Consider the following 26,397-nt stretch of genomic DNA (forward strand, 5'->3'; position numbering starts at 1 on the left):
TTCGGGTAATTGGCATGGTGGCGGGACACAAAGTCTCGTTTCTAATAGACACTGGAGCGGCCTTTTCACTTTTAACCTCATTTAAGGGCCCTCTCCAACCTTCAGAAGTAGCCATCAAAGGGGTCTCAGGCATCCCTTTTTATCCCAAGATAACCCCTCCTCTCCTTTGTTCCTTTGGCAAAACAACACTAACACATCTATTATAGTAGTTCCTCAATGCCCAATGGCATTGATGGGACGTGATCTTCTGGCTAAGCTATAGACTTCTGTAAATCTCCCATTCTTAGATCCCATATCAGTTATTTACATCCAAATGGCACCCGAACCCCTGGCCAGCCCTCACTCCCAAAACCTGCCCCCTGACCTTCCCCCGATAGATCCTCACATCTGGGACACTGAAGCCCCATCAGTAGCCAGACACCATTCCCCTGTGCAGGTCTTTCTTAAAAATCCCTCTCAAGTAATAACCCAAACTCAATATACCCTGACCACAGAATCCCGACAAGGACTTAAACCAATAACCTCCCAAATGCTCAAAGCCGGCCTTTTACGGCCTATCTGTTCTCCTCATAATACTCTTATACTGGCAGTCAAAAAGGGACCCCACTCCTAGCGTCTACTCCAAGATCTTCGCAAGATCAATGAGGTCATAATACCCGTACACCCCATGGTCACTAACCCTACACCCTTCTCTCACATATTCCCCCTGACACATTCTTTTCATGGTATTGAACCTCAAAGATGCTTTCTTTACTATACCTCTACACCACTCCTCACAGCCCCTATCTGCCTTCACCTGGACAGATTCAGACACATATCAATCTCAACAATTAACTTGGACGATTTTACCACAAGGGTTTAGAGATAGCCCTCATTTTTTAGGTCAAGCCCTTCAAAGAGGCCTACAAACTTTAGACCTAGACTCTACTACCTTACTCCAATATGTAGACGATTTATTGTTATGTAGTTCCTCTCACCATAACTGCCTAGTCCACACTGCAATGGTATTAAATGCCCTAGGCAACTGGGGCTAGAGTCTCATTCTCCAAAACACAAATTGCTTCCACCACTGTCAATTACATGGGATTACTTCTCACTTCCACATCCAAATAATCCCAGCTCAGAGACTTCGAGCCTTGACACAGACCCCCAGGCCCCAAACCAAGAGGGAACTTCTTTCTCTATTAGGTCTATTGAACTTCTTCCAAATATGGGTCCCAAATTTTGCCCTCCACACAAAACCTCTCTACCAAGCTACTTGAGAAAACTTAAATGAATCCTTATTGGCCCCCACCTCTCTCCACACTCCAATAGAGGCTCTTATCAAACATTTACTACAGGCCCCTTCTCTTTACTTACCTGATCACACCAAGCCTTTTTTCCTTTTTGTACATTCTCGACAATGACATGCCTTAGGGATTCTGTGCCAAAAAAGGGGGGACATATGGGGCCCTCTAGTTTACTTATCTAAACAACTCGATCTCGTCACACTCAGATAGCCACCTTGTCTCCAGGCCGTAGCTGCAACCACCCTCTTAATACCTGAAGCCCAACAACTAACCTGAAATGCTCTTCTAAATATATGCTCACCTCATTCCTTCAAAGATTTACTCTCTCATTGGGCTTTCCTTTCTCTGCCCTCTGCTTGACTACAAATCCTCCACACACACGTCCTAGACCCATCCCTTTCTTTCATGCCTTGTAAACCTCTTAATCCTGCTCGCTTACTCCCTACACCAGATCCAGAAGCAAAACACCTATCTCATGACTGTGTTCAGACCTTAGATATGACACTTAATCCATTTGAACATATAACTGATCAGCCCCTTACTGACCCCACAGTCCCATCCTGGTTCATAGACGGCAGTGCCCAGAAACAAGCCCCATTTGGGGCTAGATAGGCTATAGTTCAGGGACAGCCCGACAAAGTTATCCCCCCTCGCCTCATCAAGTCAGCCATACTCCCAGCTCACACATCCTCACAACAGGCTGAACTGATAGCTCTTACACAACCTTTGACCCTACCCAAAGACCAAAAGATAAACATTTACACTGACTCCAAATATGTCTATAACATATTACATTCTAAGATTATAATCTGGAGGGAGAAGGGATTCCTCACTTAGAAGGGCACACATATTCTCAATGCTTCTTTTATTTCTGAACTCCTCCATGTGGCTCAGCTCCCAAAACAAGCTGCTGTAAACATTGCTGGAGACATCAGCGACATAGTCCTATCTCCTTTTATAACAATATAGCAGATCACGAGGCAAAGTGGCAGGCCGCCTCTTAGTTCTAGCCCAAATCGACGAGCCTAACATCCGCACCTTACTTTCATATTTACATTCCCTTTTCCACCCTTTTACAAAAGTACTTAAGACTTTCCTTCAGGACTTTATTGAGTTAACTAAGGATGATGTGACTTACTTACTAATCTGACCCAAACCTGTACCATTTGTCAGTGGACAATTCCTAATTCTAACATTCACCCCCCTCCTTTCCCCACCCACCAAATTCACAGACATCTTCCCGCACAAGACTGGCAGGTAGATTTCACCCACGTGCCATCTGTAAAAAGGGTTAAATTTCTCCTAGTCTTCGTAAATACATTTTCTGGACGGACTGAAGCTTTCCCGACTACTAACAAACGAGCTCCTACTGTGGCTCAGCTTATTCTTACTGAAATCCTCCCAAGGTTTGAAATGTCTTCCTCCCTCCAGTCTGACAATGGGCCCAAGTTCACACCCCAAATCACTCAAAATATTGCACGAGCCCTTCAAGTTCCTTGGAGGTTTCACACTCCTTATCATCCCCAGTCTTCTGGTAAGGTTGAGAGAGCCAACCAAGTCCAATTAACAATCAAACATCAAGACTGGACTAAACTCCTCCCTTTAGCCGTCTTAAAGGTCCGGGCCTTACCAAAAAACCCCCTAAATATCAGTCCATTCGAGGTCATGTATGGGAGGCCCATAATACCTTTGGGTCTTCCCCCCTCCCAGGACAGTCCCAAACTGCCTTCCCACCTTCCCTTTCCTTTACTTGCCCAGATACAAGATGCCCTCTGCAACATATGGATGACTTACTCACTCAACCACACCCCAATCTTCCATACCCATCCCTTCAAATAGGAGACAAAGTCTATATGGCAGTTCAGTCTCCCACTGAGATCTAACCCCAAAATGGCAAGGACCCTACATGGTAATTTGGCTGACCCCTACTGCTGCAAAATTAAAAGAAATCACCCCTTGGGTACACATCACCTAGTTAAAAAAAGGTTATGCAGCCCAACGATGAAAATGCTTGTCAGACTAATACTTATCAAGTTTCTCACTCTCACACAGGCCCTACAGCTAAAGTTCTCACGGCTTCCACCAGCCCCAACTGGTAACAGATGAGCCTATCGGTTTCATGGTTGCATTTATTCCTGGCACAACTTCTGGCAGATATCTGGGTCTCAAGTCCTCAAGGATCCATGCTCGAACACATTGAAGATTACATCTCCACCCTGTGGCTACAGGGAACCTTTTATAACATTTACCCCTTTAAAATCCAATTCTTTTCCATAATAATCTATCTTATACTCACTTCCCCAAATGTTGTTTAACATCTTTTTCTTATCCTCCCTTCTTCCTCTGACCTACAAACTCCTTCAAAATGCTAACCTCAACTATCTATTCTGGACCCTTAATTTAACCCATACTTTTCTCAATGCTTCTAACCCACAATTGGCTAAAGACTGCTGGATATGTTTATCCATAATTCCTCTGGGAGATTCAGCCATCCCCACATCCATCCTCGACCGGACCACAGGTAACATGTCCCTACACCACTCATACCGTGGAGAGCCTTTACTTGTCTCATATCTCAAATATCTTCACACTAGTGACCAAATCAGAAATTCAGACATACTCTAAAATCTTTACTCACCAAACTTCCCTCCTTCAACAAAAAACCTCCAATAGGAGGCCCTATTGCCTAGAAAATAACACTGTTACAACCACCTCCTTTACATATCCAGAAATTCCCAAAACAGTTCATGTGACCAACCCGTGGACACAATCCCTAACTCCATGTGCAACCATACCTCCACCTTACTCTTTGCCACTGGAAGGGCTATATATAATGTTTCTGGTCCTACAGGACACTCTTTAACCTTTACAGGGCAGTTTCCTTCAACATATTCCTCCACCTCTCCTATCATTGAGGCCACCTTAGCAGGGTCTGTCAGCATCCTTGAATGAACGATCAAAGTGAAAGTGAAGTCACTCAGTCGTGTCCGATTCTTTCCGACCCCGTGGACTGTAGCCTACCAGACTCCTCCATCCATGGATTCTCCAGGCAAGAATACTGGAGTGGGTTACCATTTCCTTCTCCAGGGTATCTTCCTGAACCAGGGATCGAACCCGGGTCTCCCGCATTGGAAGCAGACGCTTTAACCTCTGAGCGTCCTTGAATGAACGATCAAAACCTCCCCTCAACTCCTCTTCGCCACTGACTTTAGCTGTTGTATTACGAAACCTGGCCTGTATTTCCTGTGTGGGACGTCTACGCACCTCTGTCTACCGACTAATTGGACCAGAACCTGCACCTTGTATACTCCAGTCCAAACATTTTAATAGCCCTCAATGGTCAACCCTAGCCTATTCCTCTCATCCACAAACGAATAAAACGAGCCATTCATTTCATTCTCCTCTTAATGGGACTAGAAATAGCAGCTGAAATTGGAACAGGAACAGCTGGCTTAACAACCTCCATAGAAAACTATCAGACACTATCTAAAGACCTATCAGACAGCCTCCATGAAATAGTTCAAGGCCTAATAACTATTCAAAATCAACTTGATTCCTTGGTGGCCATAGTATTACAAAATAGAAGGGGACTAGAGCTACTCACTGCAGAGAAGAGAAGTCTATGCCTTTTTCTCGACGAATCCTGCTGTTTCAATGCCAACCAATCTGGTATTGTCCAAGGAGCTGCAAAAAACCTTACAGATGCAGCCTCACAAATCCACCTGAGATTAAGCAATTCCTGGCAGTTATGGTTAACAGATTGGAACTAGATGCCTTGAGTTTTACCCCTTCTCAGACCATTCATTTTCATCATCCTCCTACTCACCTTTGGGCCTTCTTTGTTTAATCTTTTCCAGGGATTCCTCCAAGATGGAGTCTGAGCCATTTCCCAAGACCAAGTCAAACTGTTCTTTTGCTTGAGACCCTGATGGCTAGAAGAGAAAATCAACACTACGGGCCTTAGACTTCCTTCCTCCCAGACCACAAACCCCTGACCCTCATTTATCAGCACAAAGAAACCTTGAACATTAACGGTGCCCACCTCTCTTTCTCTTTTTGTATATATTCCTTAGGGTCTAAAATGAAGGAAAATTACATGGCTCAAAACAGCCTGGAGTTAAAACTCCCCTCCATGACCTCCCCACCATTCTATGCAAAACAAAGAACTCTCTCACCCAAAGGAAAAAAAAAAAAAAAAAGACATTACGGTTGATTATGCCCAGCTGCCTCTGGCCGACCTCCGGAATTCCTTGCCCCATCCGTTTAAGAGATAACTACTCCGAACAACGTTGGAGAAGAACAGGCCCCCTTAAGACAGTAGCTTTCCACATATGTGCTTCCTCTTTTCTTGGGTTAGTGCAGCAGCTCACTAATCTGACTGCTGCCCCTTCTTGCCTCATTAAAGGTGATCTGTTCCTGTGAAGTACCAGTCTCTTTTTCCGAACCTAGCCTTTAACTCCCTTACCCTACAGACCTTTACTTAAAAGTAACTTAAAAGGCAGGGGATAAACCCTCGGGGACTGAAATCTTCAACCTAAGTTAACATAAAGTGCAGTTCCCGCCGGCCTCTGGGTATGATGGGAAACAAAATGTGCCTCAACTGACCTGACCCAAAACGGGAGGTTACTCGGGGCTGCATTAGGGGAGAAGATAGAACCACTGGGAGAAGTCACGATGACAAGAGAGAATGAAAGAATCGTTTTCTTAATCCAACATGGAGGCGGAAATTATAGGAACGAGAATGACCACGGACGACGATACATCTAGATGGTAGAAACAGCGAGCCTGCCCAGCAAGACCAAAGACAATATAGACCTAATCAAGATGGCGCCAGAAGTTAATCTCCGGAGGGCAAAAGCGGCGGTGATTCCTCCGTTCCAAGATGGCGGTGGCGCCTGAGGCTCGCGGAGGGGCAGAAGGCGCCGGGAGCGTCTTTGCCCTCCTCCAAGATGGCGGCCGCCGTAGGCGTTGTCCCTGGCTCCGCCCCGCGGCCTCGGCTCCGCCTCTCCCGCGTCCTTCCCCCCGCCCTCTCGCAGTGCCCAGTCCGGGCTGTGGGACTTGCGCGAGGAGAGTGGGTTCCCGGCACTTGACATGGCGGCAGCGGCGGCGACTGCAGCGTCGAAGGGGAATGGGGGCGGCGGGGGCCGTGCTGGGGCCGGCGAAGCTAGCGGCTCGCGGAAGAAAAAGGGCCCGGGGCCTCTGGCCACGGCATACCTGGTCATCTACAATGTGGTGATGACCGCGGGGTGAGGCTGGGGCTCGGGAAGGCGGGGGAGAGCCTGGCCGGGGAGGGAGCTCTGCGGCCGGACGAGCGGCGCGGCTCGGCCCGCCACGCGCAGCCCATCCTCGGCGGCGGGAGTCCGGGCCCCGGCACTTGGGCGCTGAGGGCAACCGAGGCTGGATCCTCCCCTGTGCCTACCCGGGACTCTCGCCCGGGCGGGCCGAGCAAGTTCCCAGGCACCGGGTGTGCCCCGAGCTGGAGTTTCGAGGCTCCATGGGGGCTCGGGGAAGGCTGCCTAGGCGGTAGTTCGGAGGGCCTTGGGAGGACAGGTGGGCTGGCCACACGTCCAGGTCGGGGGGGCGGTGTGCTGGGCGGGGAGAGCCCAGGCGGCAAGTCGCGGATGGCGAGCTGTTCCTTCTAAAGGCAGTGGCGGGAGCTGTGGGTGCAGAGTGACCATTTGTTTCCGCGGCTGTTTTCAAAATCCCCGATGAGCTTTAATGTGAAAGGTGGTGGAAGAGAGTTCAAAGTTTTTGCCCAGTGACATGAGCAGTTCTGTGCTTTAGGTGAATTTAGACTTTATAGGATGGGTTGGAGCGGGGAGGACTCTAGAGATGGAAGGCAGAGTTACTGGGGAGGAGGGGAATAGACCCTGGAAACAGATTTTACCCCCTCTAGTTTCTCATTTCAGTCCATCCCTTGTCACAGCGAGTTTTGAGTTCTAGTTATGACACTGACTAGCTGTGTGACCTTGGATAAATCATTTAATTTCTCTAGACCTCCGTTTGGTCATCTGTAAAAACTAAAGAGTTGAGCTAGGCGCTCTCCAAGTTTCTCCAATTCTTTGATCTCCTGATTTTTGATCACAGGATCAGACGAATATATAGGTTTTTAAATTCATTTGTAAAAAAATTTTTTTCTTAACATGTAATTTTGAAAAATTTCAAACATACAGAAAGGTTGAAAGAACTGTATAATGAATATCTAATTTGATTTATTTTTAAACTAGATAATACATTGGCCAGATGCAAAATTGAAAATATATGCAAGGGCATACAGTGAAAATCTACCCTCTTGTCTTCCCTTCCACACAGGTTTCCTCCCTATAAGGCAGATAATTTTGTGTACCTTTAAGATACTGATACAAGCAAATTGTACAATCATACCCCACCCCTTTTTAAAAATACAAATTCTAATCTATTAGCATTTCAGCACCTTGCTTTTTCACACACACATGCACAAAATATATTTTGAGAAGATCATAGGAGCTTTATGACTATTGTTAGAAATAGTATTGAAACCTAGGCTCAGAGAATTTGTGACTTGCTTATCTTGTTTGAAGTCACAGAACTTGTTAGTAGTAGTTCTGGGTCTAGAACCCATGTCTCTTGACTCAAAGACTAATGAAGAAATATTGCATGCAAGCTTGCTTTATCACATAAATGGTCACAGTGATTTTACAAGAATATTCAGGAGTGTTATGTGTGTGTTTATATATAAAAATTCTTGTCATCTTAGTAAGGGCATTGTACTGAAGATAGATTTTTAAGATACATTGGGGAAGGTGAAAAGAGTATTTTTAAACCATTAACATAGAGAATAGGGTGGAGGGTAAGAAATGGTATCTTAGACCAGGAAGACAAGTTGGGGATGTGAGAGTAAAGTAAGCTTTTTTCTAGGCCACTCCTGCAGTGCAGGAGACCAGGGTTCGATTCTTGGGTCCGGAAGATCCTCTGGAGCGGGAAATGGCTACCCACTCCAGTATTCTTGCCTGTAGAATCCCATGGACAGAGGAGCCTGGCAGGCTGCAGTCCATGGGATCACAAGAGTCAGACACGACTTATCAGCTAAACCACCATCACCAATGCTGAACCAGTAACACCATTAAGGAATTAATTTCTTTTTGTTTTTTTTTTACAGACTTGTTTGATGTCTTTGCATGATAGTTTCTAGAAATAACAGACCACATTCCCCATTGCCTAGTTAAGACTGTACACATAAATAAATCTGTTAGCACCTTCAAGGAGACATACTTTAATAAAGGTATACAACATTTCAGTACAGAACTTAACAAATAAAAAGCTACAAGATCTGAGAAATTTATTTTGGAGGACAGTAGAACAAAAATGTGTTCAGAGCCATATGCCTAGATGCTTCCCTGTTTTGGTTTTGTATTAATCTGACTTTCTTTATTGAATTGATTTTGGGAATCTCAGCTTAAAAGCCTTTTATTCTTTAAAAAAAAAAAAAAGAAAGCTATTTATTCATGTCATTTGTAGTCTTTTAAAACAACAGCTTTTAAGGTACCAGGAAGATACTTATATAAATAGTTTAAAACATCTTATCTTCACCCTGTTATTATTACAGACCCTTTAACTGCACAGGGCATTAAATTTTCCTGTAATAGTTTCTTTTGTCTTGTATTTTCTGGCACCTAATTTAGCCCCTCAAGGACCAATTTAGCTTATTCCCTTCCTCTTGGCCTTGTTCTCAATAGGCAAGGTTGCCAAAAAGCCGAGCTCCAGATGGGTGAGGTGCCACTGTGCTTTTGCAAAAAGCACTCTTGGTAGGATGTTGCTGATGGTGCAGCATTTCTGTGCATTACATACAGCTTGGCATTTGAGGGTGATAATCCATAAATCCAGGATAGATTCTTGAGGTCACCTTTGGCAGTATCTGTCTTTGCCATGTCTTTCTATTATAATCCTACTTAACCTTTTTTTTTTTTTTCTGATTGCTCTTTTACTTAGGTGGCTCGTTATAGCAGTCGGTCTGGTCAGAGCATACCTGGCTAAGGGTAGCTATCATAGCCTTTATTATTCCATTGAAAAGCCTTTGAAATTCTTCCAAACTGGAGCCTTATTGGAGGTGGGTCATGAGATTTGTTGTTGTTGATTTCTATTGTAAAATTAAAGACAAGCTACTAAATTATATTAAAGTAGCCATGTTTCTGTTGGATTTGCTTTAAATGTTAAAAACGTGCCTCATAGTATGCTATGTATAATGTTGATGTCTGGTTTATCTTTTTGACCAGGTAAAGTAGATCTCATTTAACTTGCATTACCTGAAATGTATTTTACATTCAACTTTTATTGGAAATCAAATTAAACAAACTTATATTAGGTTTAAAAAAGTTCCAGGAAAATTCTAAGGAACTGCTAGCAAACTCGGGGCCTGGCATATAATGGACACAGTGAAGTTGGTGAGTGTAGGATGTCAGGAGTGATAGATATAAGAATAGTAGAGACTGTCTAGAAGCCTCCAAAATTTTTTTTAAACAATAGTTTATTAATTTCTCTGTTTTAAGGATAATGTGTATATCCATTCCTGTCTTCTGGGTTAAGTACGTTAGGATTTTTGAGTGGCAAGTGACAGAAGCCCAATTCAAATTATTTTAAGCAAAAGGAAATTTATTGGCTTCCATAGGTGGTAAAGATATAGGGTTAACTTACAAAATCAAAGAAACCAGCTCAGGAATGAGGAATGAAAACCAAGGTTTTGATGTTGCCAGATTCTCTTTCCATCTCTCATCTCTGCTTCTCTGTTTCTCTTTGAATATTGGTCTTAGGCTCTCCTACTGCAGATTGCCTTCTCCACATGGTGGGAGAGAGCTTATTTTTCTTAGCATCAGGGAAGGATTCTGGTTGGCCTTACTTAGAAAAATTACTCTTGCCAGTGATGTGAGATACTTGTTTAGTCAGATCTAGGGCACATCCTTCTGGCCAAGAAACTGTAGACTTTGTTAATGGAAAAAGGAAGATGAGATAGCTTTGGGCACACACAATAGCTGCCATAGTTCATTATGGTGAAATTTTTCAGGTTGCAGGGATCTGGTATTCAGTTTCATTTCACTTAGCCTCTAGGTTAAGCCCATCATGATGTTTGGAAGGATATATAAGAAAAGACCATTTATCTCTATGAAATAAAATGTGTTACTTCCACCTCTCCCCCTAATTTTTGAAAGCAGAAAGTTAACAGTTTTTGTTTTTTTCTCTCAGCAAGCAGAGAGATTTCAATACTGTCCTTCCTTATACATTTAAGGTAGATAGTATGATGTAAAGAGCCTACAGCCGGAGCTTGAGTGCCTTATTCTAAGCATGCTAGTTTTACTAACTTACTTTGTAAATTTGGGTGTGTCATTTATCTCTTGTCCACCTCTTTCTCATTTGTAGAATAATTAGGTGGAAGTAGATTTGTAAAGTTCCTTTCTACCCTAATAGCTTAAGGAAATTAAAGCAAATAGCTTAGGCCATATTTTAAACTTGGAGGCTGAAATTTTTTTGGAAAGAGGCAGTAGTAAATAAGTAGAACTTGTCTCCCGGACCTTTGGCCCACACAGTTCTCTAAAGCTACAGAGAAGCAAATTTGGAATCAAGACCATTAGAAACTGCCTCAGTGCTTGATACAGTAAGAAATTGTACCCTATTGGAATAATGTAATAATTTAAAGGGGATTCCATCTCTGTAAGACTTGGTAATATTAGAGGTATAATTTTTAAAATTTAAGAATATCTTAGGGAAGGTAGTGACCTTAAATAGTGTGATACAAAAATCCACTTAGGAACCAAATCTTAGCCTGGGAAGGATTAGTCCATTTATCCTTATAGAATTTTTAATAGGGATTTAAGAAAATACTTTGGAGTTTTGGTTTTATCTTTATTATCCCCAGTAAAAACCAATTTGGTGACAAATCCTGGATTTGATTCTGGAAAAAGTACTCTGCAAAATGAATGAAGACTCCCTGGAATGTGCAGTATATTAGCTTTGTAGATGTCAGTGGTGGCAAGGGACCCCTCAACTGGGGAGAAGAGATCAGGCTTGCTAGAACAGCGTTTCCTGAGCTGTCCATTAAGGAATGTTTTATTGCCTACCCAACCTAGATGGTAAGATAATTATATGTGCTTAGTATTGTTTAATTACAGATAAGTTGTCCTTTTGTGAATTATTAGTGCTTGATAATAAACCCTGTTTATAGGAGGAAAAAATGAGTCCAGGGAGGTCAGCCACTCACTTTTACCTCTCTAAGAATATTCTGAATAATAATCTGTATGATTATTCCTTAGTAGGTTCTATGAGAGTTTGCTTTCAGAGGAAATAGACTTTACTTGTTCTCAAGACACTTCAAATCTTCTCAGGAAAATATAACACTGGTTTTTAAAAAATTTAAAAACATTTACTAAGCATGTGTAAATGGACATGTAGTAATGTAATACAGAAAGACTTTCTGAAGAAATTAAATGAAGTTTTGCAAAATGTGCACAAGATATATTGAGTTTGTGAAACAGTGTAGCTTTTTAATAAAATAGAAATCCTAATTTTTTCCCCACATGCTCATACAAGAGTGTCTTAAGTAATTTTTATAGATAGTTTTCCAAAATATTCCACAGGTGATAGTTAAATAAGTATGTGCTTGACTGTAATGGGTACCATGGAGACTGAACCCTTGCTGATAAAGACATTAAAGTTTTATTGAGTAAATGATTATGTTAGAATTCTTGACTAGAGATTATAGAAACCTCTTTACCTGACTTAATCTGTAAGGGGAATTTGTTATAAATGTATAGTATGTCCCATGGAACCCAATGGTGGGGCTGCACCTGGGACCTAGGAATGGCCTGGAATCAGGAACTGGAGCACCATTGGGAACCCAGGAGTTCTTGCTGTATCTCTTTTCTGCGATCTCTCTCTTTCTCTCATTCTTCTCTTCTTGCAGACTGGGTTTGGTTTTTTTTTTTGGTTTCTTAGTCTGTGTGGCAGACCATGGTAACAGAAAACTCCTGAGATTGTAGTTTCTGCAATCAAGAGAGCAGCTAATTAAAAACAATCTTACTTCCATTTCCATAATCCTAGTGAAGAATCTTATTGTCCAGCTTAAATTAGGTACTTATTTCTGGTCCAGTCACCTGTAGACAAGAGCAGGGTCACATTAACCATATAGAAGTTGGAGGGAAGGGACAATCTTTAGAAAAATGGTTTTAGGCAGCAAGCCCAAGAAAGTATATACCAAAGTCAGGAGACACAGTACAGTGAAGATAATAAGATATGAGATGATTTATAAATTGATAGAAAGTAAAATGCTGATAACTTTGTGGGCCAAGAGATCAGTGTGTGAATAAATACATTGTGTCTTGAATTGAATCTGGAGTAATCCTGGGAGTTAATTAACATAGGTAATAAAGTATATTTTTTAAATGCCATTCATAGATAAATAAAAGATGGTATCTCAATACCATAAAGTGAATGAATTACTAGTACTTGTTAAAACATGGTTGAATCTTGAAAACCTGCTTTGTGAAAGAAGCTAGAAACAAAAAGCTATGTGTCTGATTCCATTTATATGAAATATCCAGAATAGGCAAATTCAAAGAGACAGAAAATGGATTAATGGTTGCCAAGGGCACAGGATTTCTTTTTAAGGTGATGAAAATGTTCTTGAATTAAATGGTGGTATGGTTGTACAACCTTAGAAACATAACTGAAAATCACTGAATTGTATACTTTAAGTGAATTTTGTGATATGTGAATTATACCTCAGTTTTAAAAAATACCATTCATATATAATGACCTATGGATTAATTTTCTTTTTACCTTATTCTTTTTTGAGGTATCCATGATAGTCCTGGATAAGAAAGGACTCTATCTTTCCTGTTAAGAATTGGGTTAAAGATTAGAAATTGGTAAAAAAAAAAAGAAAAGGGTAGATTGATCGTACATTATGGCACTTTAAACTTATTTCTAACAGAATTTGGATTTCTAAATATATTTAGTTAACGTAAGACTGTAATTGCCACAAAGACACTTTCAGGTACTTGTAATTGGATGTGCCTCTCTGATTGACAGTCAGGATTTCAATAAGTTAAGGACTGCTCTGCAGAGACATTCATTGTTTTTGCTAAATAGACCATCTTCAGCACATGTCCATCACTACATACATCATTTACCTGCCGCTGTCATCTTGGACTGTCTAATGGACCACAGGCTCCCCTTTTCCTTCTTATTCTCTTCCAGATCCCTCTAATGCTTGGAACCTTCTTATCTACCAAAACAAGAAAGAAAGAAAAAAAAAAGTTTCATTTGTTATCTTTTCTCTTGAGTTGTTTTAGGGTTGGGTCTGAAATGGCCAAACTGGGTGGTTCTGGAGAAGGAAAGAAGACAGCTTTTGTTGTTTTCTAAGTCCTATCTCTGTATTCTGCTCTGACTCTTATACCTAGCCTCACAGCTCTCCTCAGATCCTTTGATGAAACAGGAAACTGATTTGGATATTTCTCTAAAATACAGAAATTCTTAAGAACTTGTAGTATCCTTAGGACGAGGGCTCCGATCTTGTCTCCCTGCTGCGTTTTTGTTTTTTTGCCTCAACTACTGAGCGACTTTTTTTTTTTTCCCCACAGAAATATTAGGTGATTGGGTTCTGTGATGTTACTAATACTGTCATACATTTTAGGCACATTATCTGTTAAGTTTGCTTTTCTGAACTCATCTGGGGACATACCATCAGCTGTAATGTTTTTCTTCTTTGTGGAAACATGCTGATTTCCCAATAATGATTTTTAAAAGGAACTTCTGAAACACAAGCTATATGCACATTTTAGACCACCTTTTTTCTGAGCCCTTGTTTTGAGAAACCAGACCTCTGAGTCTTCTGAAGAGCAAGCAGAGCAAGTCATAGTGGAGCTACCTGACGCAAACAAGAATGACAAGAAACCAGACAAACCAGCTTCAGAAACTGTGAAAACCAGAGGGGAATAGAACTTGGGTATAATTAATAAGTGTCACAACATCAGAAAGGAAGAGGGAGACTGTGGGAAACAGGAGTCCACCCACACAGGCCTCACTGCTTAACAACTCAAGCAAAGAGAAGCAAATTGATATGGTATTCAGAGAAGACAGGTAATGGCTGTAAAAAAGAGCATGCTGATTTTTCTTTTAATAAAGAGAGCTGAAAATGGTTGCAGTTCAGGACAGGAAGGAGGGTGCAGTGCAGAAAAGTATGTAATAATGTACTGAAAATTCAAGAAAGGCAGGAGTTCCTGGTTACGGTCTCAGATAAAATAGATTACGGAGCAGAGACCTCTGGTGGACTAGCTACTGCATGAATGATTATCAGTACCACAGAAAAAGCATACAGGAAAGTAGTGGAACTTAATAGACTAATAGTGTAGTAGAACCAAGATATCTAGAAAACAGATTGAGAGTATCAAACCTGTCAAGATATATGGCTATCAGAAATAGAAAAGGTTGGAAAGTATAATTCAAAAATAATCAAGAAAAATTCTAGAAAATTATTTGGAAGTGAAAGCCCCTCTCAGTGTGGTTATTGAGAGTGTATGGAGTTACACATAGGAGCTGTTTTTCAAGGAAAAAACTCTTCCCTTCCTGAGTACCTGCTTGTTAAATTTTTAAACTTAAAATGAATATAAGTGATTTCTAACAGAAAAGAGAAAATCTTAAGATGTAATAGTAAAACAACTTGGAACCTTAAACTTTGAAAAATAGATTCACATGAAGCCAGGAGAATGTATTAGGTCTCTGAATAAGAGACCCTGCAGTTTCCTACAGATGGAGACACTTTGAAAACACTTACCAAAATAATAGAACTTTGAAAGAATCCCATCAAAGGGTTTCTAACTGATGTATAGATAAATAAAATTAATTCTTTAGACTGGTATTGTCCAGAAGAACTTTAGCAATGATAATACTTAAAATCTGTGCTATCTGTCTGATACACTAGCTACTCTTGAGTCCATGGGGTAGGAGAGACTGAGAAAATGACTTTCTAGTTTTATTTCCTTTTAATTTAAAATGAAATAAGCTCTGGTGACTACTAGAGCATATAGTAGTCAGCATAGCTGACATATAGTAGGCAGCATAGCTTTAGACCATGGTACAGATTGCAAGTCTTCCCTGTAGCTCAAATGGTAAGGAATCTGCCTGCAATTCAGGAGACCTGGGTTCGACCCTGGGTCAGGAAGATCCTCTGGAGAAAGGAATGGCAGTCCACTCCAATATTCTTGCCTGGAGAATCCCATGGACAGAGGAGCCTGGTGGGCTACAGTCTGTGGGATCGCAAAGAGTCGGACACGATTGAGCAACTAACAGTGCTACTACAGCAATAAGGGTGGAATGACCCAAACCTTCATTCCCAAGGAGTCCGAGTCCTTAGTCATTCTGCCTCTTTTTGGTGTCTGTAAGTTTTCCATTAACTTTTACTATTGGAAATGCTAACAGGTGCCTCATATCTGGCTTTTGTACATAGTCCACTTTGCCTCCATTGCCTATGGCAATGTGATATCAATCAGGATCAACCACTCCATGAGTAAACCCTGTTTTTTGCCTGTTGGTTCAGTAGCATAAATAATGAGCTCAAAATGGCCAGGGGGCAGTCTAATCTTCCAGTTCAGTAGAACCATTGTTGTGTCACCTGGTGCAGCCAGTAACCTTGTGGAGACTGAGATCTTTTAAACCAGTAGAGCTCAATATTGCCAGAATGGAAAGCAAAAATTCTTCAGGTGAGTTAATAGGTGTAATAGTGAGAGTAGCCACTCCTACTTCCTCCTCTTGATTCTGGGACCTTTGTAATCCGGTTATGAGGAATATAGCACCTGTGATTCAAAGTGTAGATGGCATCCTGTAAGGTAGAACCCCATTCTTCCAAGGGAAGTTTCCCCATTTGGCATTATAACTTAGTCTTCAGTAAAGCATTCTTCCTTTCAACTAAGCCAGGCGTTTCTGGGTGATGGGGTGTGTGGTAAGATTAGATGATTCAGTGGTCCTGAGCCCATTGATGTATGAATTTCTTTTGCTGTGAAGTATGTTCTTTGACCAGACACAATACTGTTAGAATGCCGTGATGGTGGATAAGGCACTCTGTGAATTTATATATGGTAAGGCTGGCAGAGCCATTGTGGTCAAAGAAGGCAAATCCATATCTAGAATATGTGTTTATTCCAATAAGTACAAATATCTGCTCCCTCCTTGATGGAAGAAGTCCAGTGTAATCAACCTACCATCCGGGTGTATGCTATCTCCCTGGGAAATGGTATTTTATAGGGCATTTAATGTTGATCTCTGCTGTTAGAAGATTAGGCACTCAGCAGTAGGGTTAACCAGGTCTGCCTTGCTAAGAGGAGCCCATGCATAGCCTCCATTCTTGCCTCCATGGCCAATTTTTTCATGAGCCTATTGAGGAAACACTGAGATGGCTGGGAAAAGAGGCTAATTGATATTAATAGTGTATATCATTTTGTTCACTCTTATTAAGAGTCTCCTTTACAGTGGATGCAGCTTGGTAAGCATTCATGTGAGATAGGCTTCCTTAATAGCTCAGTTGGTAAAGAATTCACCTGCAATGCAGGAGACCCCGGTTTGATTCCTCGGTCAGGAAGATCTGCTGGAGAAGGGATAGGCTACCCATTGCAGTGTTCTTGGGCTTCCCTTGTGGCTCAGCTGGTTAAGAATCCGCCTGCAATGTGGGAAACCTGGGTTTGATCCCGGGTTGGGAAGATTCCCTGGAGAAGAGAAAGGCTACCCACTCCAGTATTCTGGCCTAGAGAATTCCATGGACTGTATAGGCCATGGGATCACAAAGAGTCGGACACAACTGAGTGACTTTCACTTCACTTTGATGTGAGATAAATACTGTCAAATCCTATGCCCATTCTAAGAGACCCATCCACATACTTTTTCCCTATCTTTTCTTGTCACTGTCTTGCAGTCCTGTTCCTTCCAAGTCCCTGACCTTCCAGCTAACCCTTAGCAACTGCTCATGAATGAGTCTGAATCTGTACTTCTGGTTATGTCTATTTCAGACACAAGGACAAACCAAATGTACTGTTCCAAGTCCTGAATATTCATGGTTTATAAGGCGCAGATCTCAAAATCAATAAGTGGTTAAGAGCACCAGCTCTAGAGCCTGGCTGCCTGTGTGCAAATTCTACCAGTTCCATTTGTGCCTTAGTCTACTGGTCTTGGGGAGTCTTCTGGAGAGGTGGGGGGTGGGGGTCACTTGGGGACATGGACACTGGTGGCAGACACATTGGGCAACATTAAACCACGTGAACACTCCCAGCAATTGTCAGTGGATCATTAGTGCTATGACATATCTTCACAGGAGATTTTGAATATGGCAAGTCTTCTAAATTTTTTCTAATGAGGAATGCTTATTTTAGCCTAGTGATTATCAGTAGATCTCAACAAGAGCAGTGTGGTCCCTCTAAAGTGCAATTTAGAAACTTGTCAGGGTAGGTATTTTGATTGCCTCAGTGAGTGAGGGTGCTATAAGTAGATGTCTTGCAATGTCTGAGACTGTTCAGAGCAATGGAGGCCTGTATCCCCACTGACTTTTGTATGTACCATGGGCTAACCCCTCTCCAAATATAAATTGATAGTTTTGTAGTACATATTTGTACTAAAGAACTTGTACTAAAGCAAAAAGCTTATTAAGCTAGAAGGCTGTTTTCTGAGTTTTCTCTTGCTGCATGACAAAATAACAAACTTAGCAGCTTAAAACCACACTCATTTGTTAGCTCACAGCTCTATAAGAAACTGGGCTTGGCTGGGCTTTCTGCTCAGGGTCTCACAAGACTGGAATCAAGACTGGATTGGCTTCTGTCTGGGGCCCCTGGGGAAGAATCTGCTTCTAAGCTTATTCAGCTTGTTGACAGAATACACATACCTGTGGTTGTAGGTCTGAGGTCCCATTTCCTTGCTAGCTATCAGCTGGAGGTCACACCTTTCTCCTAGAGGCTCTCCAGTCCCTGCACATGGCCTCCTCCGGCTTCTAAGCCAGAAATGGCATATTGAATATCTTGTTCCTTGAATATCTTTGACTTCCTCTTCTACCACCAGCCGGAGAAAACTGCTTTTAAAAGACTGGCCCGGTTGGATCAGGCCTATCCATATAATCTCTCTACCTTAAAGTCCATTGACTTCAGAGTTTTAACTACATTTGCAAAATTCGTACCCTGTGGTACCTTGTTTAGTGTTTGATTGGCTAACTTAGGAACAGGAATCTTAAGGGAATCATCTTTACTATTCTGCCTACCACAGTTGGAATGAAGAGGGAACTTAAGTGAAATAAAGATATCTCAAAATTGAGTAATTTGTTCACTGCACACTCTGTTCTGTAAGCATTATAGCATTTTCAGCTGGCATAGTTAGTTGAAAAGGATTTCAGTGCAATAGTGTTATAACTGCAAAAGGAATGAAACTGACTGAAAATATGAAACAGACTTGAGATTCCTGTTCAGACTTTTGGTTAATGGCAACACATGTAATGCAGGAATCTCATTCAATTCCTTTAATATAACTAATAGTATTTTATATTGCCCTTGTTTGAATCACTTTCTTCCTAAAACTACTCGAGGTCTATTACACAACCACGTTATCACATCATCTCAGTATTTTCATTAGTTTTTTTTTTTTTTGTCTAATCCATATTCTTTTGCTTGTCATACCATTCAGAATATATCGTCTCCAAGTTCTTTTTACAGAGTAGGCACAGGCTGTATGTCTCAATGGGATTTCAAGTGAGAAGGATAAGTTTTTGGTGATACGTTCTTACTACCCTATCCTGGGACATTATCTAGGGGATTATTTTGACATCACACAAATAAATAAGACCTAGCATAATTTGTGATAATGTTTATACTTTCTTATTTCCTCTACTTTGTTATTTACTTGCTATCATTATTTTAACTTCAGTTAAGATTATTTCCCTATGTTCATTATTGTCTTAATACTGTTTCTAGTCTAGTGCTGGCCTGTAGCTCTGTTCTGTTATTTTCCTATTCTTGCCCAAAGTGCTTTCTGATATTCTCATTTTTAAATCCAAGCTTATTCATCATAAGTTCATACCTGTATCTGAGTGCTTCATTATGTCATTGTGTTCCCAAGCATTTATATGTGGAAATACATGTTTTTTTAAATAAACAACTTTCTTCTTATTTCTAATTTACATGTCAGTTAGGATGTTGTTTATTTGTTTTCATTTTTGTGTAGGTTAGTTATACCATTTCTGAATTATGTAGTAAAGGAGACATTATAAATATGTGATTAAAAGGGGGAGATTGGGTCTCATATGACTAAGATCTGTTCTGTCACACAAAGAAGATATGATCGGCCTTAAGTGTTACATATCCTTTTCTGCAGTGTCCTATTGTGAATCAGCAGCCTGGATGTCTTGCCACATACATGAATAGAGTAGATTTTCTGTCTAGGCACCATCATCTGTCTTGTCTCAAGGATGCTCGTTGCTCATCTTTCATTCCATTTCAGTTTAATCAGCACATTGCTTAGTTTTCCTTAATTTTGCAATAGGAGGTTCAGCTTATCTTGTAATATTCACACATTTGAGATTCTTAGTAGTCTTTTCTTTTGAAAAATGTAAGATTTGAAGTCTAGTAATTCTTTTGTTCTGTTATCAGTTATCAACAAATTTGTGCAGCTTAATTTTTTTTTTATCCAAACCACCCTCTGCCCCACTCTCTTCAAAAAAGACTTAGCAGAATAGTAGACTTGAGTATAGAGTCTTACTAGGCATGTTGTAGATAAAGCTAAGTCTTGTCAAGTTATAGTTTTTGCAGATATAACTAATGTACAGTGAAATGATAGAAAAAGCAGTAAGTAGACTAGAAATAAAATCTAGGTTCTTAATCCTGAATATCACTTACTACCTTGTTTAAGTTGGACAACTTTTCTAAGTCTTCATTTTTTCATCTGAAAATAGAGGTTTGTGTCCTGCCCATCTGCCAGGGTTATTGTTAGTTCAAACAACACAATGACAGCCACAGAAATGTAAATTCTAAAATAGTTGTTAGTCTTATCATCCAGAAAAACTTTGGCCATTAAATCAATCTTGTAGATGGCTTCAAATTACTTTAGTACTACCACCCAGGTTAAAGTGCTAGATACAGGATGAATTAGAAAGGAATTTGGAAAAACCTAATTGGCTGGTTAGATGGCCATTGAGGTAGAGAGGAGATAGCAATCTGATCTATGCACTGGAAATAAAAAACTGGGGAAGATGTGCCAGAAGCATTGGCAGGACTCGGAAACTTGCTTGATTTGGGGGTGAGGGAAAGGAAAGAGCAGTTGAACTGAGAGTGGGAGGTTGGTGGTCAAGAGGCAGGTAGGTATGAAAGAAAGAGAGGGTGAACTACCTGTTGAAGCGTGCCAATCTGGCTTTAGATGTCCAAAGGAATGTGGGGCTGGAGTTCAAAGGAGATCTGGGGTTAGAGATTAGATGGGGCCCAAGGGTGGAGCTTTGTGGAATGAATGTCTGCATTGAAGGGCCTGCCAGGCAAGGAAGGTGTCTTCTGATCCTGTGTTGCATAGTCTGTGACAGTTCTGTACAGTGTGGCACAGGGGACTTGTACACTACTGCTCTTACCAGTTTATGTCTTATAAAAGAAGTCATTGACATCTGCTAAGCTATTGGGTGAGATTCACTCCTTAGGAAATCCTCCACAGATAAAGAAACTAAAAATGAACAAAAAACTGAATAAGAATTTGCATTTTGTCAAATACCCTGTAAGGAAGTTTAAAAATGGAATGTTCATTTTTCAAATTCAATACTACTGGCAGACACTGCTCTATTCTGAGTGAAGGCTAATTTGTATGAAATAAAGCTATTAATATAATATTATTGATCTTTACTAATTCTCTTTCCCCCCTTTTTTCTCTCCAGATTTTACATTGTGCAATAGGTAAGTATGGAATCCCCCCACCCGCTACTTACATACTGTGAATTCTGCTTTTTTTTTTTAAGTCATAAATAATAGGTTGATTAGATTCTTACTGAACATTAAAAAAACTAAACTTTAATCATTATTCATAAAATTGTTTAGGCTCTTGGCTTCTAAAATCATAGGTACTATTTAGATGTTCATTGAACAGTTTATTAAATGCCATGGCTATTTTTCTGTGTCATTTTAAAAAGGTTTCTACCTTTTGGATAAAGGATAAATAAACACTAACATATTTATAACCATGTGACTTGGGGTGCTAGACTTTGTTGAAAGCCCTCTCTGATTATTTGAATGTTATATACTCTTCCTTATCTTTTAAAATGGAGTACTGTGTATATTGCCTGCCTCATAGATGAATATTTAATGTAAGTGAGAGGGATTGGAAAGTACAAAGGGTTATACAAATGTGAAGGATTTTTACTAAAACCAGATGCAGTGTGTTTCCTTTTGGGGGAATGGGGAGGGTTATCAAATTCTGCTGTGGAATTGAGGCAAAGCTTATAGTCGCGGGTGGCTAGACTCCTCGCAGCAGAAATCAATTTTGGAAAGTTGACAGACCCTGCGGAGTAAGCCTGTGGTGGTTGCTGTCTGTATATTTGGATTTCTTACTCCAAGGGAGGATTCGAAGTTGATAACTCATTGAGAAGCACCAAAGGTCTGAAAACTCCAAAACTGTGCATTCAAACCGTTATGGCCCTGATCAATATAATTGATAAATGAAATGGGTACTTATTCTATTTGGGGCCCTGAGGAATTCAGAGATGAGGAGACTTACAGTTCAGGTGGAAACCCACTAAGCTCTCCACCGCGGGCCATAGAGGGATCACTCTGATACCTGGGCTCTATTTCTTTTAAAGAAGACAAATATCTTCTTTATAAAGAATTGCACCTCATCTATTTTCTCACTAGAAGGAGGTCTGCAGTTAGGAATTTCTGAAATGATTTGCAGAATTTTGTATGAATGTGCCTATGTTTATTTTGGGAAGGTAGGTAGAATTAATAGCTTTCATAGATTCTCAGAGTAAGTATGTGATTCAAAAGGTTAAGAAAGGGTGCTTTAGCACCTTTAAGCAAGAGATTTGAAAAGAGCTTGGAGACTCATTTGTTTTCAGATGGTCTGAGCTTTACCAGAGAGGTTAAGGGACCTGGACCAGGTCACATGGTCACTAAATGGTATAGCCTCATTTGGGACATGGCCAGTCTGAGCCAGAGCCCACCTGCTTGACTTTATTTTATGGTGATTGGGTTTCAGCTAGTGTATAATCTTTGGTACGTTCCCTTTTTAGTCCTTTATCTATAGTTTTGAGATGAAAAATGTTTCGCTTCTTAAATGCTTAAATTTGCAGATTGGGGAATATATTCAGCCAGAGTTCTGGAACCACTTCAGGCCTCTCCACATGACTCAGCCCTGTGCCCCCAGGCTCTCCGAGTCTCTTAACCTTCAGCTGCCTCTGTGTAAAGCTCTTAGATGTGTGTTTTGCGTGTTTTAGTATTTTAATTATTATTTAATTGTATTTTAATACCCAAATTTCTTGCATCTCTCTCATATTCTCAGGCCTCTTTATAAAATTTCTACTCCTAGAAATAAAATTTGGGGCAAGTATATTTATTCATTCACACCAAGAACTTGATTGAATGCCTCCCAGATGGGGCAAGACACTGATGGGTAGTGGGAGCAGAGAGGTAAATAGGCACAGACTTAGGCTCAGGAGGCCCACAGTCAGATGGCCACCCCTCGGAGCTTCTCTAATGGGATGCACTCTGAGGACTAGCATCTGTGTCACACTCTGCTGTGACGGTTCATTGACCGGTGTCCCTTGGTCTTTGTGTGGTGCCCGACACACAGGAGATACTTTAAAATTCCTTCTTATTTTCTCAAGAACCTTGTTCAATGAGTGATTCTGTCTCTTGCATCATCACCCTTTGTCATCTGCCTTTTCCATCTCAGCTCACAAGAATGCTCCATCCTGAAAATAATTTTTAACCTAACCTTTGACCCTGCCTTCCTCCCTTGTTACTGCATAATTCCTCTGCATCCCTTTGACCAGGCTCATCAATTCTGCCCCCTCTCCCTACCCACACTCCCATAGCCAGGTGGTCATCAGGTTTTCTCAGTTCTGTTCCCTAAATAGTTCTCAGAGTCTCCTGTTTTTTCCAGTCCTATTCAGGACCCGAGTATGTCTTATCTGGATTCCCACATGGATCTCCCTGAACTTGTAGGCTTATGATATTAATATTAGTAATAATAACAGTGAACATTATAATGAGTATTTACTATGTCCCAGGGCTTTACGTTTATTATTTGTTTACTTCCCAATTTACAGTTGACAAGACTGAGGCATAGAAGTTTCCAAAACTTGTTTCAAAATGTTTTCAGTTGCTTAAGATTCAATAAGAATAATCATAAGTAAGCTCTTTTTAGCATTGGCCTAAAGGCAGTCCTTTATTTCTTTTTTTACTCATGACTTGAGTTTACTTTTGGAATGATGGTTTATTTTCCTGTGTCTTTCTGAAACTTCACTGTACCAGCTTGGTCTTTTAGAAGCTTGTTTTAGAGCCTTGAGATGTCTTTAGTTTGTGTATTGTTGGTAAGAAATGTAGACCTCAGTCAGACCTGGGTTACTTATTAGCTGTGAGTTTCAAGATGTTACAACTTCTGTGTGCCTTTGTTTCTTCTTCAGTAAACGGAGGATAATAATACCTACCTCTTAGGTTATTGTGAAAATAGGACATGCATGTAAAACATGCATGAGAAAATGGTAGCTATTAACAATAATAATGTCATGGAATGTTAAAAGTTTTATTCTGTCCCTAATGTAATGTTCCATATTTAGATTAATATAACTTTTCCATATTCTGACTTTTCCTCAATTGCAGTTTCTGTGTAAGTGAGGACTTCAGGGCCGCCTATTCTTAGTATGGGTTGGAGTTGCTTGTTCATAGTTTTGACAGTGAAACAGTAAACTAAAATTCCACATGGGGGATTCATTTCTATGAGAAAGTCAGGCCTCTATCTTTCCAAATGGGTTTCTTTGTCCCAGCTTCTGATAATGCAGGAACAAGATTTCTTTTGGTGAGGAGCAAATGATAGCCCATTTGAATACATGTTGAGGACATATTTTTTTTTAATTAAGGTATAATTGGCATATAACATTGTACTAGTTGCAGGTATACAACATAATGATTTTATATATGTATATATTGTGAAAAGATCACCACAATAAGTTAATGTTCATCACCTCGTATATTTACAGCTTTTTTCTTGTAATAAGGACTTTTAAGGTCTGTTCTCTTCGCAACTTTCAAGTATATAATAGAGTGTTACTGACTATAGTGGCCATGCTATGCGTTACACCCCCAGGACTTACTTATGTTATAACTAGAAGTTTGTACCTTTTGCCCATCTTCATTCATTCCCCCGACCCCAGGCCCTGCCTTTGGCAACCCCCAGTCTGTTCTCTGTATCTTCGAGTTTGGGTTTTTCCCCTAGATTTCATGTACAAATGAGATCATACACTGTCTTTTTCTGGGATAGTATTTCTTAAATGCTGTGGTTGCAGCCCTCAGCTCAAGATTTGTAGTGATTTTATTTATGCAGTGTTTTTCTTTCTGGAAATGAGGATTTTAAACCCAATTGGTACACATCTTTTACAAGGCTGCAAAGAAGAGTTGTGGTTTTCTTAATCATGTGGTACAGTTTATGTTGAAAGAAGTATCTGATTTTCTGTGTTTTGCTCAGATTAGATTGTGGAAGAGGCATACTGGATGTGAGTGGTTCTCAGCTGACTCCGGAGTATGGTTACCTCACTCTGTTGGGCTAGAAGTTAGAGGTAGAGGGATGGGAACTGGTGACACTGGTAAGATGTGACCTTGTGCGTTTGGTGAATCTTTGTATTGAAGCTTATTGTTGTTGTTGAGTCGCACAGTCATGTCTAACTCTTCGCGACCCCATGGACTGTAGCATGCCAGGCTTCCCTGTCCTTCACCATCTCCCAGAGTTTGCTCAAATTCATGTCCATTGAGTCAGTGGTGCATCCAACCATCTCATCCTTTGTCGTCCCCTTCTCCTCTTGCCTTCAATCTTTCCCAATATCAGAGTCTTTTCCGATAAGTGTTGGAACTTATACTGTCAGTATAAATAACTTTAGAAGTTCTTGATTGAAAACTGTAGAACAGGAGCCCAGTCATAGCCCAGAGGGTATTGTGTCTGAAGTTGAGTATTAGTACTCTAATATCATCAACAGACAAGGACAGAAGCCCTCACTTAGATAGGCCAGATTTGTGGTTTCAAATATTTGCTGTATGTTCCAGCTTGCGCACCTCTCTCAGACTGACACTTCTGTTTTTTTTTTCCCATAAGGCAAATAATAATGTGTATTTTAAGCTGAATATCATAAATGAAATAATATAAATGATACAAAAGTAATACACAGAAATAGTAATGTCACAAATAACAAAATGAAAGTTATAATTTGAAAAGTCATTTTTTAAAGTTAAACTTTGATTTTAAAATGTCACATTCATAAAAACAATAAAGGTAAGCATTCCTTCCTTGCAAATATGAGTCATCAAATTTCTGAGCTGACACTTCTTGGGGAAGCCTGATTCCAGCTCCCCAATCGATAAAAGGTGTACAAGTCTCTAAAGGATGACCAGCTCCAAGGGAGCCTCCTTTCAAAGACAAAATAAACTTCTGTTTATTTTTTAAAAGTGAATTATAAGAAATTTGTAATTACCTTACAGAGGTAGCATATGGCTTCAGACTGATTTTATTAAGTAACAAATGATGCCAAGGAGGAAAGGGGCAGCTCCTGAAGAGACAAGCACCGGAAGACCCAATCTCTTCCCACCAGAAATCTCTCCCCTCCCAGCAGTGACAGAGAACTAAATCCTGTCCAAACTGTACACCTCCCATCTCCCCCTGCCCTACCCCCCAGAGGGTCAGGCATTCATCAGTCATTTCCAATGCAGTATTGGGAAGGAATAACCCTCACATATCACAGAAGCCAGACCCAGAACCCTCCATGGTGCAGCGAAAGAGAACTCTGAAAGGAAAGCATTGTGGAGGGAAGGGGTGATTCCCCCGGATCTGCTCACCTGGAATTCTGCTTTCACCCCACATCCAACCCTCATAGGTATGGCTG

At 40.6% G+C, this 26,397-nt stretch overlaps 1 protein-coding gene and 1 long non-coding RNA gene across 2 annotated transcripts in view; one reads left to right on the plus strand and one right to left on the minus strand.

Annotated features, from left to right (window-relative positions):
- The window catches only part of LOC133073483 (uncharacterized), a 31,144-nt gene extending 25,923 nt beyond the window's left edge, over nucleotides 1-5,221 (minus strand). Inside the window, exon 1 of the long non-coding RNA XR_009696985.1 lies at nucleotides 5,116-5,221. This is a non-coding gene — a long non-coding RNA (uncharacterized LOC133073483). The remainder of the gene's footprint in view (nucleotides 1-5,115) is intronic.
- A 1,118-nt stretch (nucleotides 5,222-6,339) lies between these two features.
- The window catches only part of HACD2 (3-hydroxyacyl-CoA dehydratase 2), an 88,951-nt gene continuing 68,893 nt past the window's right edge, over nucleotides 6,340-26,397 (plus strand). The window contains exons 1-3 of the mRNA XM_061167000.1: nucleotides 6,340-6,535; nucleotides 9,258-9,375; nucleotides 21,193-21,211. Coding sequence (XP_061022983.1) covers nucleotides 6,381-6,535; nucleotides 9,258-9,375; nucleotides 21,193-21,211 — 292 coding nt within the window. The 5' untranslated portion in view covers nucleotides 6,340-6,380. The remainder of the gene's footprint in view (nucleotides 6,536-9,257; nucleotides 9,376-21,192; nucleotides 21,212-26,397) is intronic.

The sequence above is a fragment of the Dama dama genome, chromosome 19, assembly GCF_033118175.1.
Source record: "Dama dama isolate Ldn47 chromosome 19, ASM3311817v1, whole genome shotgun sequence".
In the NCBI taxonomy this organism is placed as follows: domain Eukaryota; kingdom Metazoa; phylum Chordata; class Mammalia; order Artiodactyla; family Cervidae; genus Dama; species Dama dama.